General features: G+C 41.5%; 1 protein-coding gene across 2 annotated transcripts; it reads left to right on the top strand.

Annotated features, from left to right (window-relative positions):
• The first annotated feature begins 988 nt into the window (after positions 1-988).
• On the top strand, positions 989-15,073 carry ago2 (argonaute RISC catalytic component 2). Of its 2 annotated transcripts, none has more exons than XM_018731822.1 (20): positions 989-1,344; positions 1,498-1,601; positions 5,320-5,500; positions 5,795-5,915; positions 6,096-6,277; positions 6,903-7,039; positions 7,138-7,272; positions 7,482-7,569; positions 7,867-8,014; positions 8,206-8,325; positions 8,533-8,655; positions 12,129-12,262; positions 12,370-12,554; positions 12,682-12,841; positions 12,947-13,037; positions 13,157-13,351; positions 13,606-13,740; positions 13,899-14,000; positions 14,111-14,310; positions 14,580-14,988. In XM_018731822.1, the coding sequence occupies exons 2-20, from the start codon at positions 1,553-1,555 to the stop codon at positions 14,686-14,688; spliced, it is 2,595 nt and encodes an 864-aa protein (XP_018587338.1). In that variant the 5' UTR covers positions 989-1,344; positions 1,498-1,552; the 3' UTR covers positions 14,689-14,988. The 2 variants fall into 2 exon arrangements, with proteins under 2 accessions (XP_018587338.1, XP_018587337.1); XM_018731821.1 differs by lacking the exon at positions 989-1,344 and adding an exon at positions 15,000-15,073 and having other exon boundaries at positions 1,353-1,601; positions 14,580-14,692.
• Positions 15,074-19,060: the final 3,987 nt, after the last annotated feature.

The raw sequence follows: 19,060 nt of genomic DNA on the forward strand, positions 1-19,060 counted from the left end.
GATGTCAGGAGCATTATAGCTGAGCACGTGGATTTCGAAGTAAACTCAAAGTTGGCGCTGGGATTCTAATGCAGGCTTCACGTGGTTTCCTGAACAGGATTTTGTCAAGAGACCACCTGCTGAATTCTGAACACACTGGAGCTGGTTTAAAGCGGATTTCGAGGCCACAAGAACAAGCACATTATATCTGAGAGAACAGTAAGCCAGCAAAGTCTGTGTTCCTTTATATGACCAGATGATAATATAACAAACTTGAGTCAAAATTTGTGGCTTCTGTCACCCTCAATGTCTCAATTTAATTTTCCCAATTTGAAATAATGGTCATTTTGGGTTTATATTTACAGGAATCCTGTTTGAAAATATCTTCAGTAACTTAATACGCCCAAAAAATGTATATCCTCTTGTTCTTCGCTCCACTATACTGTAACGACCCCACGTTACTGGTTTTGTGTAAATAGTTGCATTCTGGGAAATCTGTAAATAACGTGTGTAACCACTGGGGGCACGTTGGGGGAAAATGGTGGGTTGACTGTAGCTAGGCGCACACTGGAGAAGAGACTGGGAAGGTTCGCTGTAAGTGCAGGTCCTAGAATGAAGAACGTTATTTTTCTGGTGCTGGTGTTCTAATAAATCGCTCGTCATAAACACTGCCTTCACGTCTTTCTTTACCTCGTCCAAACCCACGGCGCTGCGCGCCACATAGGTGTCAGAAGTGGGATGAGGCAGGACGATGAGAGGCTGGATCCGGGAGCAGCTGAACACCGAGGAAGAAGAAAGGGAAAGCAGCGCCACATCGAAAGCTAGCGGGGCGGAAGAAGCTCAGGTGTCCAGGGGGACGCCGGGGAAGCGCGCGCTAAGGGCGAGGACGGCGGCAGGAAGAGGCAACGAACCGCCGTCGGAGGCGGAGGAAGGTCGCCCCAGCGGAGAGCGCCGCTTTCCCGAGCAGGACGGACGCTGTGCTGGACGACGCACAGCAGTGCGCCTCGTCTGTTTACAGGCAGGGCTCCGTGTGTCGGAGGGGAGCGAAGCCCGCCGACGCTAATGTTTGAAAAGATCTTCAGTAACTTAATACGCCCAAAAAATGTATATCCTCTTGTTCTTCGCTCCACTATACTTTGTTATAAATCATGTGTCATTCACACTGCCAGCTCTGTCGTCTGTATAACGGCATATTTTCGCATAAAGCGTTACGAACAGCCTTCCCTCTCAGCGCACCTCAGCCCCTCACGCTGCCATATTTACTGAGACGCGCACGTCGCTGGAGTTTTCGCGGGGCTCCCCACGTACCCGCCTCCTCTTGACCTCATTTCCGCCGGAACAGACGGAGCGTGAAATTTTCCGAAGGTGGGACTCGTTCTGCGCAGCGCTGATGTTTGTGAGAGAGTCGGGAGCTAAGTGCTCTCGTGGTGCTATAATTTCATTGCTCGTTTCGAATCTTCCGCTGCCCTTCATCTTAACTTATTTGAAGTAACCGTCACCTTTTTGTATTTATTCTAGGTAAACGATTGAAATATCGCCGCAACTGTACAGCGCAAGGAAGAAGACGACAAAAATGTACGCGAGCGGAGCAGCCAGTGCCAGTGCCAGTGCCAGTGGTGGTGGTAAGTGTGGTTCTTCAGCTAGCTCCCGAGCTAGTTGTGCTGTGTGTCCAGCGATGGGGTACATGGTAATTACTTTTTACTCGGTCAAAACCCATTTCTATCGGCTTGCGGTACCCGCGCGTTCGGGTACGTGTTACGTGTGGGTGGGAAGAGGGCTTTGGGCCCGTGTGTTTCTGCTTAGCCTGCGGTTCCCGGGCATTTGGAGCTAGCAAGTACAGCTCTGCTGCTCATGTACAATAGTACCGCTACAACAACAGGTTGGCCGTTGGGTCAGGGGAGCAAATCAGAAACACTGTGACTGGGTTCTTTGGAGTGCCTCCCCCCCCACATCTCAGAAGGTCAGGACCACAACATTACATTATGTCTTGATTAACCATGTAGTTTCACAGAAGTATCTTTAATATATATATTCATACTATTGTTCTATGGCAAATCATTGTTGAGGTGGGCAACCTAAATACTCAACACCACCACCTTTCTGAAATCATCATCATCATCATGATGTTCATTGTCAACAACAAATAACTGAAATGCATCTCAACTGTGCCACTTGCAGTTAAAAGGCAGGTGATTACCAACTGTGGGGGGGGGAATTCTAAGACTGCAAATAAAGCATTGACAAAAAATATGTATAAACCCCATTATTATTTTCTTGCTTTTCTCATTTTTACAAGAGTTCCAGCCCCAGTTTTATCACTCCACAACAGAAACTACACATGGCTCAAGATAGCCACATGTATCATGCAATACAGCCCCCATCTCTGGGCAAAGTTATTGGAGAGCAGGTCCCTTATCAATAAGGCTGCACGACAGTGAAACAGCATGGCTATCTAATCCCACCTACTGCCACTCAAACTAATACATATTACAAGCACTGAAAATGGGTTCATACATAAAGAACGCATGAAATACATAAACCATGCGAACAATCGACTTTCAGCTTTATTCTAGAAAAAGTTTACACATTTCTACTAGCATAATAATGAACAGATACTGATGTTTCGGAGTAGTGTGGACACACATCAAAGCACAACTGCAGACACAAAGTTTGTGAAGTATTCCTTGATCCAGCTCCAAAACTGTACTTTCTACACAAGATTTGTATGTAATCGGCCACAAAATGCAGTAGTGTGAAAATAACCACGTTTCAACAACAAAAACGGATATTATCCCGCCTCCGCGCTCACTGCCTTGTTTACATTCTCTTGCACGCAAAGAGAAAACATTCATTTAGCGTAAGATGGCATCTTCCCGCAATTTCCTGCCAAGTTTGACCCAAAATAAGTAACCGCTACAACAAATAACGATAAAGACAATATTATATATATATTCACAGTGTGACTAATGATCTGATCATGACATGTGTGCAGAAAGAAACTTTCTGCAGTGCACTCACTCACACCTGTCAGGATGCTAAAACAGCTGAAGCAACAAGCTGCTAACCTTCGGCACAAGTAAAACTGTTTGCAGCCCCCTCTTCGAAACCACAGCATTGGGAACAGTGTAGCTGACTGTTAGTGGCCGTTCTGTGAGCTGGTCGGAACCTAAGGCACGAGCCGGGCAACAGGCCGCGTTATTATTATAATATATGTCATTACGTTCAACTTTCGAGGTGAGCTGCCTTGCTGGCGGTGCTAGCCGAGTTAGCTTGTTTTCTGCAGCTCTCCGCTCCTCACCATAAATAATTTGCTGAAATTTGCGAACTGGTTCGGTCGGTGTTGTGTATTGGATGTGTCTGAGTTACCTCGCATATTGGTGTCTCGTTCGAAGTATTCCTGTGGTGGGCATAACTGATAAGTTCAAAAGACCCAAGAAAAGGAGATCTGAAATACTTTTCTAACATTTGTTTGGTATTTGCTTGAAAGCTTGCCGCTTGACTACTGTGACTTAGTAAGCTTCTTCCTGTAAAATTGCAAGGTCCCACTAATATCTTCATGGTTGTATGCAGTCTTACCAGTGGATTTCCTTTTTGTGACTTTTTTTGTCTTTGAGGCTTGCGCTATGCTTTGATCCACATTGCAAACAAATATTTTATAGATCAGTATTTTTATTGAAACGACACATTTAGTGTTTTTCTTTTGATTACAGTAGTCATATACTGGACCCTCTAAGAATTTTTGAAGATTTCACAGTTTATTTTCAATTACATTTCCTCCACTTTCTCATTTTCTAAATTGAGTATAGCAGCGCAAACATGATTTGGGTTTGCATGGCCAGCTCAATGATGGCAGTCAAGCCAACTCAATGGAATAGGAGTGTAGTGCTGCCTTAACTCAGCTGCTTTCAGTGTTGACAGCTCATGTCTGGTGTTTGTCTGTTTTGGAGACCAGTACAATGACGAGTGTTGCGTGTTTATGCGATCGACAAGAGTTGGTATTAAATAGGAGTTTGTAGAGATCGCATTTCTTTTTAAACAATTTTAGTTTGTTTTAATGTAGCTTGAAATGAATAAAGTATGTCTTGAATATTTTTTTAATTGCCATATCTACAATTTAGTAAAAAAATGCAAATATCAATATAGAATTTTTGTGTGATTATTAAATGTCAGGATAAATTGGACTTCAATTATGAACATAATGCATTATGGGTGCAACTGGGACAGAAGTTGAGCTTGCTTAATTGTAATTTTACAGTTTCCTCACTGAAGTATAGTATAGTCATTAATAAAGACATAAAATTTGAGATGTCTACTTTTTCCACAGATTTTACTTGGGTTATGTATTGAATATGGAGAAATACTGTTACGTAAAGTATTATTAGCCTGTATTTTGCATGTGCTTTGTATGCTCTAGGGGTGTGTGTGTGTGTGTCTGTGTGTGTATATAAATGCAAAATGGTATTGACAAGAAACAAAATAAATTTGAATGAGCATATGAATTTTTATTTTCTTTTTGCATCTTTATATGAGGACGAGACTTTGAATTGCTTGAGTCTATAGGAAGTCGTGTCAGGCGAATTATTTAAGTATGTCAGCACTGTGGAGTAAGGAATTTCTTGTCAGGTTCTGCAGTACAGCACTAGATTTTTGTAATTCCACAGGAAACAGGAAACTGTTGATTGCCTAACTTGAGATGCTTGTATGCTGCTATAGATGAAGTGATTTCCAGTGTCAGGCAAAGCTTGGAAGTAATACACTGTGTGCCTCATGAAATTCTTCCAGTGCTGTTAGACTTGGAATGAGATAGCAGAAGGAAGTGCAACTTATTGAACAGTTACAGCTATGACTAAACTTCATGTGGCATACTTGTGCTGACATGCAAAATCAAAAGTTTTCTTTACAGCATGTTAGGTGGTAAATTTTTTGGAAAAAAAATGTTTAGTGTCACTGAGGATGTAAACAACAGTTTTGGAAAATGTTACATTCAGAACTTTATGACCGTATAAGTACGTCATTGAAGTTTTTTGTACAGATGGACAGAATAAACTGGTGTGAAGAGATAAGATAACTTGGACTTGGGTGTTGGTTTTAGTGGTGTGTGTATGGCTAACATATAGAACAAGCAGCCTACACCCAAATCGTTATGTACTTTTATGGCAGTACAGCTCTGACAGTAGAGAGGTATTCATAAATGGCATCAGTAACAACAGATCTCAAACATTTAAGTATTTGAATCTGAAGTGCTGTTAATGCAGGTGTTCAGAGACTTGTTCACCTTGTTTAAAGTGCCTCTGAGCTACAGCCCTCTTCTCACTTTTTGTGTGGTTTTTTGTCTTCCAGCACCGCCTTCTCCTCCCATCCCAGAATATGTATTCAAACCTCCGCAAAGGCCAGACTTTGGCACTATGGGCAGGACAATCAAACTTCAAGCTAACTTCTTTGAGATGGAGATCCCGAAGCTTGAGGTGTACCATTATGAAATAGACATCAAGCCTGAAAAATGTCCAAGGAGAGTCAACAGGTATCAGTTGTTTCAGCAGAGCTGTAAAATTAAATTTCAGAGACCAAATTACAGAACATGAATCTGATTTGGTTTAAAAAAGCTGAAACTTTTCTCTTCAGTGAAAGAAGTGACCTGATACAGTATATTTCTGTATAGCAGTAGTTGGAAATGACTTGTCACCTTTAGACTGAACGGCATAGAATTTTAATTTGAGTTCTCCTGTTGCATTGCGGAAACCAATTTAAAAGTTAGATTAAGGATGTATGTTTGACACTGACATAATAAACACCAAGTGGCTTGATGTCATTTCAGAGAAATTGTAGAGCACATGGTTCAGCACTTTAAAACTCAGATCTTTGGGGATCGAAAGCCGGTGTACGATGGAAGGAAAAATCTCTACACAGCAATGCCACTGCCCATTGGGAGGGATAAGGCAAGTGTCCCATGAAGCCACATCCGTCCACCCTCTCCCTGCCCGTGATTTCAATGGCCTGCTGCTTTCCTTTGCTTCTCAGACTTTCCTTTCATGTACTGAAAGAATTGATCCCTTGCTGCTGTGTGTGGTTGCATGTTGGGTCAATGCATCACTGACATATACCCTCTCTTGCCATAGGTGGAGCTGGAAGTGACGATTCCTGGGGAGGGAAAAGACAGAAGTTTCAAAGTGGCAATAAAGTGGATTTCCTGTGTCAGTCTGCAAGCCCTTCATGAAGCACTGTCAGGGCGACTGCCCAACATTCCCTTTGAAACAATACAGGCACTGGATGTTGTGATGAGACATTTGCCCTCTATGAGGTGAGCATTTTATGCTGTTCAGATGTTGGTTGTGTATCTGTGTTCACAGGGCAGTGTGGTGCATCATATGCAGAAGCAAATAGAGCTGGAAACACTTGTATGCAAAACTGGTCAACTTATTAAAGCCTTAAACATCTGTACCCTTCATAGAGAAGTATTTTTTTTAGTTATGAGTCAGCTTCATAATAAGACTTATAGTTCCAAAAATGCAAGATTTAAAAAAAAAAAAAAAAACACATATTTATTGAAACCTCAGTTCAAACATAGTCCTTAGGTTTTAAGTGATTTGTCAAATTTAGACTTAGGCAGTTTTATTTTGGTTCCTTGGTAATTGTCAGTAACGTGTGCGTGTGTTATCTGAGCTTTGAACAGATTAAAAGCTTCATCGTGTTAACCAGATTTGTAGTGTTAGTCTTAGGAAATGTTAATATTTTGTAGTCTTCCACATGCAGATAGTGCAAGTTCAGTTTCATAAGTGGCTCCTTACTAGGTATAGGTTTTAATCTGACTTTATCCATATTTTTTTGAAGCTCTTACCCATGTTTCTCATCTTGAACAGGTTGTGATGGTTGTTTTATAGCAGGATCAAATGTGGTACTAAGTCTTGAACTGTATCACCTGCCAGGTACACCCCTGTGGGCCGTTCCTTCTTTACCCCATCAGAGGGCTGCTCCAACCCTCTTGGTGGGGGGAGAGAAGTTTGGTTTGGATTTCATCAGTCAGTTAGACCATCTCTCTGGAAAATGATGCTAAATATTGATGGTAGGTGATAATTCTGGAACCTTTAGACAAAATGTGTCCCGAGTTTCTTTTTTGGGAAATGTTCATCAAACATCTCTTTTCTTTGTCATTGATCCTAGTGTCAGCCACTGCATTTTACAAAGCTCAGCCTGTGATTGAGTTCATGTGTGAAGTTTTGGATTTCAAAAGCATTGAAGAACAACAGAAACCCTTAACAGATTCGCAAAGAGTAAAATTCACTAAGGAAATCAAAGGTAAGTAAACATTGTCGATTCTGGGAACATTTTCTTAAAATAGCTTTGTAATTTTGTGCTACAAAATGTGGCTAGTTTGCATAGTTTTCTAAAAAAAATAAAAATAAAGCAGAAGTGATATCTGTTGTAAATGTTACTGTATTTTTCTAGGGATATCTAACCATCCTAAGAGCAGTGAAGTAGTATGGCTGTCTGTGTGTTCGTTGCAGGTCTCAAAGTGGAAATCACACACTGTGGACAGATGAAGAGGAAGTACAGAGTGTGCAATGTCACCAGGAGGCCAGCCAGCCATCAGACGTAAGATGTCACAATGTTCCCTCACGTTGCGCTCAGCATTAGCCAACTTCAGTCCTGGAGGTTCCAGTCCAAATTTTGTTGAATCAATTTATCTCCCATTCAGAGTTCTGATGTAAGGAGGTCTTGGAAATGCTACTAGAACAACTTCTCCTCCAGGGCTGAAATTGAATGACTAATGCAGGCTGTGTGAAAGATGGAACTTCATTATGTATATGTATCCGTCTGCAGTCAGATTGAGAATGTGAGACTCAATTCTCTTTTAGTGTTTGGCCCTAATTGCCCCTTCATTGCCTGTAGGTTCCCTCTGCAGCAGGAGAATGGACAGACAGTTGAATGTACTGTAGCACAGTACTTCAAGGACAAGTACAAGCTCATCCTTCGCTACTCACACCTTCCGTGCTTACAGGTCGGCCAGGAGCAGAAACACACTTACCTTCCCCTGGAGGTCAGTCACAGCTGCTTACAGTTTTCCATGGTTAACTTCAGTTTTAAATTATTGACAAAACCTTACTTGGTCCAATTTTTCATCAGATAGCATTTTTGTGTTAAAAGCCGTTGTTTGTGGCATTTTAGGTTGGTACTTTATACCCCCAATTCTTATTTTATTCTTGTTTTCTCTCTGTGATATAACTAAAGGTGTGTAATATAGTGGCAGGACAGAGGTGTATAAAGAAACTGACAGACAATCAGACCTCAACTATGATACGTGCAACTGCAAGGTCTGCACCTGATCGACAAGATGAGATCAGCAAGCTGGTGAGTGCAGGTCTCCCATGTCTCATCAGTAACCTGTCCACGTGTTCTTTCAAATTGAGACCAGTGCTGAGGTCATATGTAATAAAAACAGAATGAACTTGGATTTCCCAAGTGTATAGTGTGTTTTTTTTCAGTGATTATCCATTCACTGTTTTTAGTATTACATTGGAACATTTTGACCACTGCGTGTTGTGCTGGTTATTACAGATGAGAAGTGCCAACTTTAACTCTGACCCTTATGTTCGTGAATTTGGAATCATGGTGAGAGACGAAATGACGGAAGTGAACGGTCGAGTTCTACAGGCACCGTCAATACTTTATGGAGGTCGGGTAAGGAAACCTGCTCATGTACTCAGTAGGGGTTGCACAGACTAGTTGATTTGTCTGCTTTACTGCTCTGCGATGACTCTTTAAGCTTGACGTTGACTAGTCGTTGATCACGTGATTATGACACTAACAACATGGACACCTCCGAGATGGCACAGACTGACACAGACATATGTGAGGAGCCTGGTGGGTCATTAAAGATGAAGCCTGTGCTACTGTCACTTGCAAAATATGCAAGTTTGTCCTGAAGTACAGCAAAAGTACAAGTGCAGTGTACACTCATCTGAAAGAAAAGGCATCCGCTAACACTAGAACAGGAACGACCCAAATCGGTCCATGTACATTGCGTTCATTTGTTTTTTTCATTCGAAATTGAAAAACAAAATGCGAGTTACGATGCCTTCGTTCGTTGTTTTGTTTTAAGAATTAAAAACATTATGAATTAACTAGCAGAAAAATTAAACTGCTTTTTATTGAGCGCACACAAAAGAAAAGGACTTATTAATTTTCTCTTTTCATCTAATTATGCAAAGTGTAGAAATCAAAGCATCACAATAGCAAATATGAATGCCCTAAAGTGCGCAGTATTTCCAATCTAACAGCACGGTGGCACAGCGACTAACGCTACGGTCTCTCAGTGTCTGGGTGGTGCAAGAGGATGTGGGTTTGAGCCGTTATAATCCATTCGTATCGATCCATACATTGTGTGGACTTTGCATGTTCTCCCCGTGTCTGTGTGGGTTTCCTCCCACAGTCCAAAGACAAGCTGCCCAGATTCTCCTTTAGTGTGTGGGTGACAGAGAGAGTGTGTTCCACTGATGTATGGGTGAGTGACCCAGTGTAAGTAGTGTATTTAGGAACATAAGTCACCTTGGTGAATAAGGTGTGTGGGCTGATAATACTACAGAGTTCATTGGAAGTCACTTTGGAGAAAAGCGTCTGCTAAATAAATAAACGTAATCATCTAGCAAGTAGCCTTACTTGGACGTAAAAGTGAGCTTCGTTGGTGGTCTTCTCTTTGGAAAAAATGTCCACTCGAGCCATTTGCGCAAATGACAATCTGATGTAAACTAGAGCAACGTATTCAGATATCGCAGGCAATCTAGCTCAATGTGGTGCTGCGCGGGGTTGGTTGTTCTACAATGAGTGTCCAAAGATTTTGTGCACAGCACAGTATTGTAAGAAGGACACTTTCTTGCTGCTTTTGAAAAGCACCTAGTGATCCATATTAACTTATCAATAACTCGGTGTGAAGCCAGCATATTCCGTGAAGCCGCTGATGGATTATTCACAGTTTCAATTCGTTTACATACGGGTTGTTAAGAATAACACAAAACGAAATAACTCAGTCAAATAAGACTGCAAGAAACTGAGGCATATTTTACATTTTGAGCAAAAAAGGTTTTAAACATAGTTTATTTGTAGTTAGTTTTTCTTTTTAAAACAAAAAAATGGGGGGAAAAGGCTTTTTTTTAATTTTTTTAAACCCGGCTACGATTTCCCATCTTATGTTTTTTTTATATACGCTCCTCAAAAAAATTAAAGGAACACTTTTTAATCAGAGTATAGCACCAAGTCAATTAAACTCCTGGGATATTGATCAGGTCAGTTAAGTAGCAGAGGGGGTTGTTAATCAGTTTCAGTTGCCTTGATGTTAATGAAATAAACAGGTGCACTAGAGGGGCAACAATGAGATGACCCCCAAAACAGGAATGGTTTTACAGGTGGAGGCCACTGACATTTTTTCCCTCCTCATCTTTTCTGACTGTTTTTCACTAGTTTTGCATTTGGCTAGGGTCAATGTCACTACTGGTAGCATGAGGCAATACCTGGACCCTACAGAGGTTGCACAGGCAGTCCAACTCCTCCAGGATGACACATCAATACGTGCCATTGCCAGAACACATTTGCTGTGTCTCCCAGCACAGTCTCAAGAGCATGGAGGAGATTCCAGGAGACAGGCAGTTACTGTAGGAGAGCTGGACAGGGCCGTAGAAGGTCCTTAACCCATCAGCAGGACCGGTATCTGCTCCTTTGTGCAAGGAGGAACAGGATGAGCACTGCCAGAGCCCTACAAAATGACCTCCAGCAGGCCACTGGTGTGAATGTCTCTGACCAAACAATCAGAAACAGACTTCATGAGGGTGGCCTGAGGGCCCGACGTCCTCTAGCGGACCCTGTGCTCGCTACCCAGCACCGTGGAGCTCGATTGGCATTTGCCATAGAACACCAGAATTGGCAGGTCCGCCACTGGCTCCCTGTGCTTTTCACAGATGAGAGCAGGTTTACCCTGAGCACATGTGACAGACATGAAAGGGTCTGGAGAAGCCGTGGAGAACGTTATGCTGCCTGTAACATCGTTCAGCATGACCGGTTTGGTGGTGGGTCAGTGATCGTCTGGGGAGGCATATCCATGGAGGGACGCACAGACCTCTACAGGCTAGGCAATGGCACCCTGACTGCCATTAGGTATCGGGATGAAATCCTTGGACCCATTGTCAGACCCTACACTGGTGCAGTGAGTCCTGGGTTCCTCCTGGTGCACGACAATGCCCGGCCTCGTGTGGCGAGAGTACGCAGGCAGTTCCTGGAGGATGAAGGAATTGATACCATTGAATGGTCCCCACGCTCGCCTGACCTAAATCCAGTAGAACACCTCTGGGACATTATGTTTCGGTCCATCCCACGCCGCCAGGTTGCACCTCAGACTGTCCAGGAGCTCAGTGATGCCCTGGTCCAGATCTGGGAGGGAATACCCCAGGACACCATCCGTCGTCTCATTAGGAGCATGCCCCGACGTTGTCAGGCATGCATACAAGTACGTGGGGGCCATACAAACTACTGAGTACCATTTTGAGTTGCTGCAATGAAATTTCAGCAAAATTTCATTTCATTTATTAAGGCCAGGTAGATTTGGACTAGCCTGCCGCATAATTTTTTTCACTTTGATTTTCGGGGTGTCCTTGAATTCAGCCCTCTGTAGGTTGATAATTTTCATTTCCATCAAACGATGTGGCATCTTTTCGTTCCTAACACATTACCCAGTCCATATCAGTATAGATATCCAGCATGATTTTTTTTTCCCCATTGAGATCTGATGTTTTCAAAGTGTTCCTTTAATTTTTTTGAGCAGTGTATATAGCCTATGTATGAGCTGTTTGTCAGCATATGTATTCAGTTTGAGAATGCAGATTGTCGGTTATTGCAAAGCATTCCATTCTCCTGTGTTTTTATTAATGATGTCATCAGCGACTAGTTGACGTCGACTCGACTTTCATCACATAGCTGTCAAAAAAAAAAAAAAATCTGAAATTGTGCAACCCTTAATACTCAGTGGGTAGAAGTAACACAGCCTGAAATCATTGATCCAACTTGGCAATGTCATGACCTTTGGGCACAGTATGGAAATTTTATTTTAGATTGTAGTGCTTTGCAGTGTTGTTACAGTTCTTTTCACTTTTCATTTACCTCTGCAGAACAAAGCAATAGCTACTCCAATCCAAGGTGTGTGGGACATGAGGAACAAACAGTTTCACACTGGGATTGAAATCAAAGTTTGGGCCATCGCCTGCTTCGCTCCACAGCGGCAGTGCACTGAACTTTTGCTGAAGTGAGTGCGGCTGTCAGACTTTCTTTAAAAAGTTTTTTCAAAAGTTGCTGTTGGGGGTGTTGTTCTGGAAACCCTGGCTTCTTTAATATGAGACCTCATTTTCACAGAGCGTTCACAGACCAGCTGCGGAAGATATCACGTGATGCTGGGATGCCCATCCAGGGCCAGCCCTGCTTCTGCAAGTATGCCCAGGGTGCTGACAGCGTGGAGCCGATGTTTAAGCACCTCAAGTACACCTACCAGGGCTTGCAGCTCGTTGTAGTCATCCTGCCTGGGAAGACCCCAGTTTATGGTGAGTCATTGGTCCTTGCTCTGTTACTGGCTCTGTTTGTGTGGGTTAGGGTTCCTCAAGTTTCTCCTGCAGTTTCGATTCCTTGTACTGCAAAGTGTATGAGACTAGTGTTTCTTGTGAATGGCAGCTGAGGTGAAGCGTGTCGGAGACACGGTGCTTGGAATGGCTACGCAGTGTGTTCAGGTGAAAAATGTACAAAAGACCACTCCTCAGACCCTCTCCAACCTCTGCTTGAAGATCAATGTCAAGCTGGGTGGGGTCAACAACATTTTGCTTCCCCAGGGCAGGTAAGAATGCCTTGCTTTTGATCTTTGTTTTGTCCTACTGCTCTGTCTTTGGGGTGGATTAGTGAGATGTCAGCCTGGTGACTATTTCTTTGTTTTTGTTTCCAGGCCCATTGTGTTTCAACAGCCTGTGATTTTTCTGGGTGCAGATGTGACCCACCCTCCTGCAGGGGATGGCAAGAAACCCTCCATTGCCGCAGTGAGTCGAGTGTTCCTCCACCTTTAATCAACCATTGGTCCTCTAAGCACCTCATTTTTGCTGTGGAAAGCATACGTGCTCATTGCCCCCTTTTGCTTGTGAATTCTTGGTTTCCCCAGGTGGTGGGTAGCATGGATGCTCACCCCAGCCGCTACTGTGCCACTGTACGCGTGCAGCAGCACCGGCAGGATATCATTCAGGACTTGGCTGCCATGGTGAGGGAGCTGCTGATCCAGTTCTACAAGTCCACACGCTTTAAGCCAACACGCATCATCTATTACCGCGATGGCATCTCTGAGGGCCAGTTCCACCAGGCAAGCTACTTGTATAACAGCCGTCATAGATGGAACATTTATTCTTTAATAGCTATTTGATGTAATAGAATGATCATTTTGGATGATATGCCTTTCACGTTTGTTTGCATGTAGATTAGTTGGCACACTAAATGTCATCTTAAATAAGATAGTGATTTTGGTTAATTTTTACAAGGTTTTATTTAGTTCCTATTAGCAGTTATCTCTTTGAAATACATTTGTTTTGCTCAAATAGAAATGAAACCACCTTTTAGGTGCTCCAGCATGAGTTGCTGGCAATCCGTGAAGCCTGCATCAAGCTGGAGAAAGATTACCAGCCGGGCATCACATTTATTGTGGTGCAGAAACGTCATCACACAAGGCTCTTCTGTATGGACAGGAATGAGAGGGTGAGCTAGGCTGTCACTTCACTGCGTCACTTTCTTTATTGTGACTGAATACATATGGTTTAATAAAACAGTTAAAAACATAAGTGTAATCCTTTTATTTGGATTGATGCTATACTTTACAGTCATGTCCTTCATACATAACTTGTGTTTTTATAAAGGTTGGGAAGAGTGGAAATATCCCTGCCGGCACTACTGTGGACACGAAAATTACTCACCCATCAGAATTTGATTTCTATCTTTGCAGCCATGCTGGCATTCAAGTATGTACTGAGATGCAAGTAGCTTGTTAATCTTGCAGAGAAAAATGAAAGATAAACAAACCAGGCACAGACACTTGTGAATATGATGCTGTTCAATACCTCTCCCGTAGGGTACCAGCCGACCTTCCCACTATCACGTGCTGTGGGATGACAACCATTTCACTTCGGATGAGCTCCAGGTGCTCACCTACCAGCTGTGCCATACTTATGTGCGGTGCACCCGCTCTGTGTCCATCCCAGCCCCTGCCTACTATGCCCATCTTGTGGCATTCCGTGCCCGCTACCACCTCGTAGACAAAGAACATGACAGGTGTGTGTCTTGTCTGTAGCACTTACCTTTATTAATTTAGCAACTGTTAGTGCCGCAAGAAAATATACACATGTGAAAAAGGAAGTTTACTCCTGACCCTGTGGATATATTTTCTATAGAAAATAAGTAAACAAAAGTTGACATCCTTGCAAAAACTTTTTTCTTTTTTAAATTATTAAAAGAATACCTTCACAGCAATGAATTTTGTGTGAGCCATTTTGTCTCTGAGAGATGTGGATAGATGCTGACTCCTGTTGCCTTCCTTGCAGTGCTGAAGGCAGCCACACCTCTGGGCAGAGCAATGGACGAGACCAGCAGGCCCTGGCCAAAGCTGTGCAGATCCACCAGGACACACTGCGTACTATGTACTTCGCCTGACCGGGTGAGATGAAGCGGGGCATCAAGCGCAAGGGCAAAACTGAGGAGAGTTTGTGGCTGCGATCTGCCGACTTCCATAAAGCAACTTTTAAGTATCCCACAGTGCACCGTTATAGTTTCTTTTGTACATGTTTGACCTGTGCTCCAAATCTGCAAAATAATGCCACCTGCATAAAAACCTGGCCTCCTCCAATTACTTCTGTAAAAACAGCCAATGCTTTATATATAGATGTACATAAATGTAAATTTAGGGATAATTTGCAAACATACTGGGCTAATAGTACATATGTAATACATTTTTATTTTTACAGAGTACGTGTTTTGCTGTTATGGAGGAGAGATTTGACTTCTGGATTTTTGTTTTCAGCTTTCTTTTCTGCTTTTCTTTTTTTTGAACAACAGTGCTGTGAAAAAGTATTTGCCCCCTCCCTGATTTGTTTTTTTGCATATTTGTCACAGTTAAATGATTGAGATCGTCAAACGAATTTTAATATTACACAAAGATAACCCGAGTAAATACAAAATGCAGTTTTTAAATGGTGATTTCATTTACTAAGGGAAAAAAGCTGTCCAAATCTACCTGGCCTTAATAAATGAAATCATCATTTAAAAACTGCATTTTGTATTTACTCGGGTTATCTTTGTGTAATATTAAAATTCGTTTGACGATCTCAATCATTTAACTGTGACAAATATGCAAAAACTCCGCCTATGGATTCCTTAGGGGTCCCCTGCCGGTCCCAAGCCCGGATAAAGGAGGAGGGTTGGGCATGGGGCTAGCGACCCCATCCCGTAAAAAACTCACACCGCTACAGAAACGCCAACAAGTACTCAAAACATCTCAGACATCACAGAGATGCCTGGAGAGCTCTTGTTGATGGCCTATGCCCCAAGTGGGGTAGTAGGCATAAGTAAGTAAGTAATATGCAAAAAAAATATAAGGAAGGGGGCAAATACTTTTTCACAGCACTGTGTATACATTTTGAGGGGAGGGTGAAGCTATGGAGGGTGGATAGTGAGAGCTTGTCTGAAGTGAGCTGGGCTCCAATTTGACAGTTACCTACTTCTCGTCCTAGAAGTGTAGCTATTTATCAGCTGAGCAATGGGAAGAGCACTGACCACATGAGTACTTAAGAACATGCAAGTACTTAACATTTTTGTGTGTGTGTGTGTGTTACTTTTGTGAATTTACTTGCTCTCTCTGTTAACTGCGATTATCGTTTCTTCCATATTTTTTAAATTATTTCTTAATTCACCTTCATAAAAACTGGCATTGGATCCATGAACTTCGCTTTGTGTTCTTAGCAAGATGTTCAGTTAGATGCCTGCCACAGTGTGGAGGTTTGCTCAAACTGCATTATTTTGTCACAGTTTTCCCAAGACTGAAATTTGGCTTTCAAGTTATGCATGGCATGTAGTAGGAGCAATTGTCTCTGTCACAGGGTGTTAGAGTAGGTACCAGGTTTACTTTCTGAATGCTGGCACTTTAAATGAGATCCTAGATTTTTCTCAACCTTAAAGGATGACAGCCACCTTTGTGTAATATTCATCTTAATATGTGGATCAGGGAGTGCAGGTCCGGTGTGGCATGCTTGGGCACTGCATTTTTAGTTCACACCTTCCATATCACTGTATGTGTACCAACACCAGTGTCCATAAAAAGCTTTTTAAAATGAAATTCTTACATCAAGTGAACAAACATCAGTTACACGTGTTTTTCAGTTGTTTCATATCCCAAGGGTGTTGAGAATAATTTAATGCAGGAGCGTGTTTTTGTGGTATTAAGGTTTACAGAAAATCATGTTGTTTGTGGCTTTATGGGACATTGTGTTGAACTTATTTTCAACACATTCCCTGTTACTGTCAAAGTTGGTGGTCTTTGCAAAATATTTACTCCTAAATACTCATGGCTTTCATACAAAAGAACACAACTCACTGCTAGTGACTGTAATCTTGTCCTCTTTCCCTGTCTTAGACCATTACATTTTTAGCTCTGGAGGTTATGTAGCTTAAGTTGGAGAATTTATGACTAATGCTTTTTCTGACTATGCATTGTATTATACAGAAGTGATTTAGCAGTTGGTCATATGAATTCTTAGCTACATGTTGGTCATTTGTATTGTTTTGTGTAATATTAGGATGTGTAGATGTTCCCTTGTTCTATGTAGTTGTTACACAGTCTGAAGGTAATTCATACAAAAGATGTGATTCTGTGCTTAAATTTTATGAAACCTTCGGGGTGGAAAAATCAGTTATTCACTTTAAAACACTGCACACCCATAATTTGATATTTACAATTTATCTGCTTCAGACAGACCCATTCTTAAATATTGGTGCTAATTTTACACAGTAAAGACATGCAAACTTGTTCCTATTGGGCCATTACTGTAATGTTGTCATAAAACCTCAATTTTAAATTGCCTAGATTCAAAAAGTAGTGGAAAAAATGACAGCAAATTAACCATGATATTACTTGTTTAAAATTGCTCTTCAAATGAGGCATTCTCTTTTGTACTTGACATTATGTGATATTTTGTCAGTCAGTTCAGTGCTGGTTTCATATCTTGTTAATGCACTTTTAGTAAGTGAGCTACAGATTCCATCAAGTTCCAAAAGGCTTGAGAGTGTCATTGTAATTGTCTGAAATGGCTTTATCTACTACCTCTTGTGACTTGTTTCTATAGAATACTAACATTATGGTGCAGGTCATTCATTCGTAATTGCATCTTATATGCAGGTTTATAGGTGCAGGATAAAATTACACATGGTTTCTTTTGGAACCTGTGGTTGTAATAATGTACATGGTGTTTTCACCCTCTTAAATGTTTTTTTTGCTTTAGACTTGGCCTGTTTTTTTCACCCGTCAAAATCGAGCAAAGAGCTTAACGCACAAAGTTTGAGCTCTCAACGAATCTGCTCCCTGTATATGCTAATGTCAAATGTTTGGACTGCGTACATGACTGGAGAAAGCTAGATGTGTATTGAATCATATTTAGCCAGTTTGTTTGAGCTAAGTTGAATGAAGTTGTAATGATGAGAAAACAAGGTGAATGGAGTGAAATTTTTATACCACGTATATCTTCTAGAATATGTTCAACACAGTTTAGTTTCTGCAACCCCTATTTTTAATACAACAATATATTCAGGAAATTAAATGTATTTATGTATATTTCTGATATAATGTTATGTGGTGTAATTATCATGTTTTTTGCTTATTTTTGAATGCACATATCCCATCAACATCAGCAACATGCAAGGCTAATTTGTGTGTGTGTGTGTCCATGAAAATAGCATGATGTGCAAGCCTATATGGTGTTTGCATAGCCAATGGAATAGGAGAGTTCTATTTTAGTGTGAACACTAAATTGCCAAGCCAACATTAAGAATTGTTTAATCACTTGTCAACAGCATGATTTTGCTTTCTTCAAATAGTTCTCTATAATTTTGTTTTGCAGTAGTCCAGTGTTGCAAGTTTTCCAGTTTTCAGCTTCATAATATGGGTGTTTCAGTGCTTGTGCCTAGCAGTTGTGGTTGAAGTCCAAATGTAGTTTTAAATGTTGTCTTTACCAGTTCTATTACTTCCTAGTATACATTATTTTTCTTATTGTGCACCTGCACCTTAGATTACTAGACCTCTGCGCTTTATATAATGTCAAAAACTCAGAACAAAAATGTAAAGGTCATGTAATTTGCACTATAAACCGCAGTGAGACAGTTGCATAGCTGTGAGTTTAGCTTTTGTCTTCAGATTTTATAAAGAGTAGCTCACTGGCGCTCATAAATGCTCAAAAGATTTAGTTAGCCTTAAATTTAAGGGTATTGAAGTTATCTGTTATTGCTGTAGATTGGCAGTATCACAGTTAAGGATGTGTGTAAATCATTAGTAATGGCACCAGCTCTCCTTCAAAGCACAGTTCAGATTTGTCATGCTCTTTCCATTGCTGCACTTGTGGATGTGACCTGAACTGTGTCAGGTCCCTGGAGCCCTTCCAGTCACCTGCTTCCTTCCTGCTCTGGTCAGTGAAGTCACAGTGGGTGTGCTCCATTTCCAGGGCTACCCAGCTACCTTCAGGCTCAATAGCATTTCTCAGTGGCTTTGGTTGGGGATTATAGATGACTGTTTACATGTACTTGATAATACTGACAAAGGTCTTGTACCTTTGGTACCAGCATTTAAGCTGTCAGTTGGTTGATTATTACACTGAAAAGAACCAGAAATGTTTATGTGGGGGTTGTTGGGTAGAATGAAAGAAGGGTGTTTGCAATAACCCGAAGGAAAATATATCAACTTTTTAGTATCATTGACATCAAAAACCTTGTTTTCTATGTAGTTGTCATCTGAGAACAGGCTATGTTTATGCCTCTTGATGTG

The sequence above is a fragment of the Scleropages formosus genome, chromosome 23 (genome assembly GCF_900964775.1).
Source record: "Scleropages formosus chromosome 23, fSclFor1.1, whole genome shotgun sequence".
Taxonomy (NCBI): domain Eukaryota; kingdom Metazoa; phylum Chordata; class Actinopteri; order Osteoglossiformes; family Osteoglossidae; genus Scleropages; species Scleropages formosus.

Excerpts from the sequence above, each read along its gene's own strand:
- ago2 (XM_018731822.1), top strand. The coding sequence starts at position 1,553 with ATGTACGCGAGCGGAGCAGCCAGTGCCAGTGCCAGTGCCAGTGGTGGT. Across the intron at positions 7,273-7,481 it reads ATTCACTAAGGAAATCAAAG|GTCTCAAAGTGGAAATCACA; the intron begins GTAAGTAAACAT and ends TGTTCGTTGCAG. Across the intron at positions 8,656-12,128 it reads CAATACTTTATGGAGGTCGG|AACAAAGCAATAGCTACTCC; the intron begins GTAAGGAAACCT and ends TTACCTCTGCAG.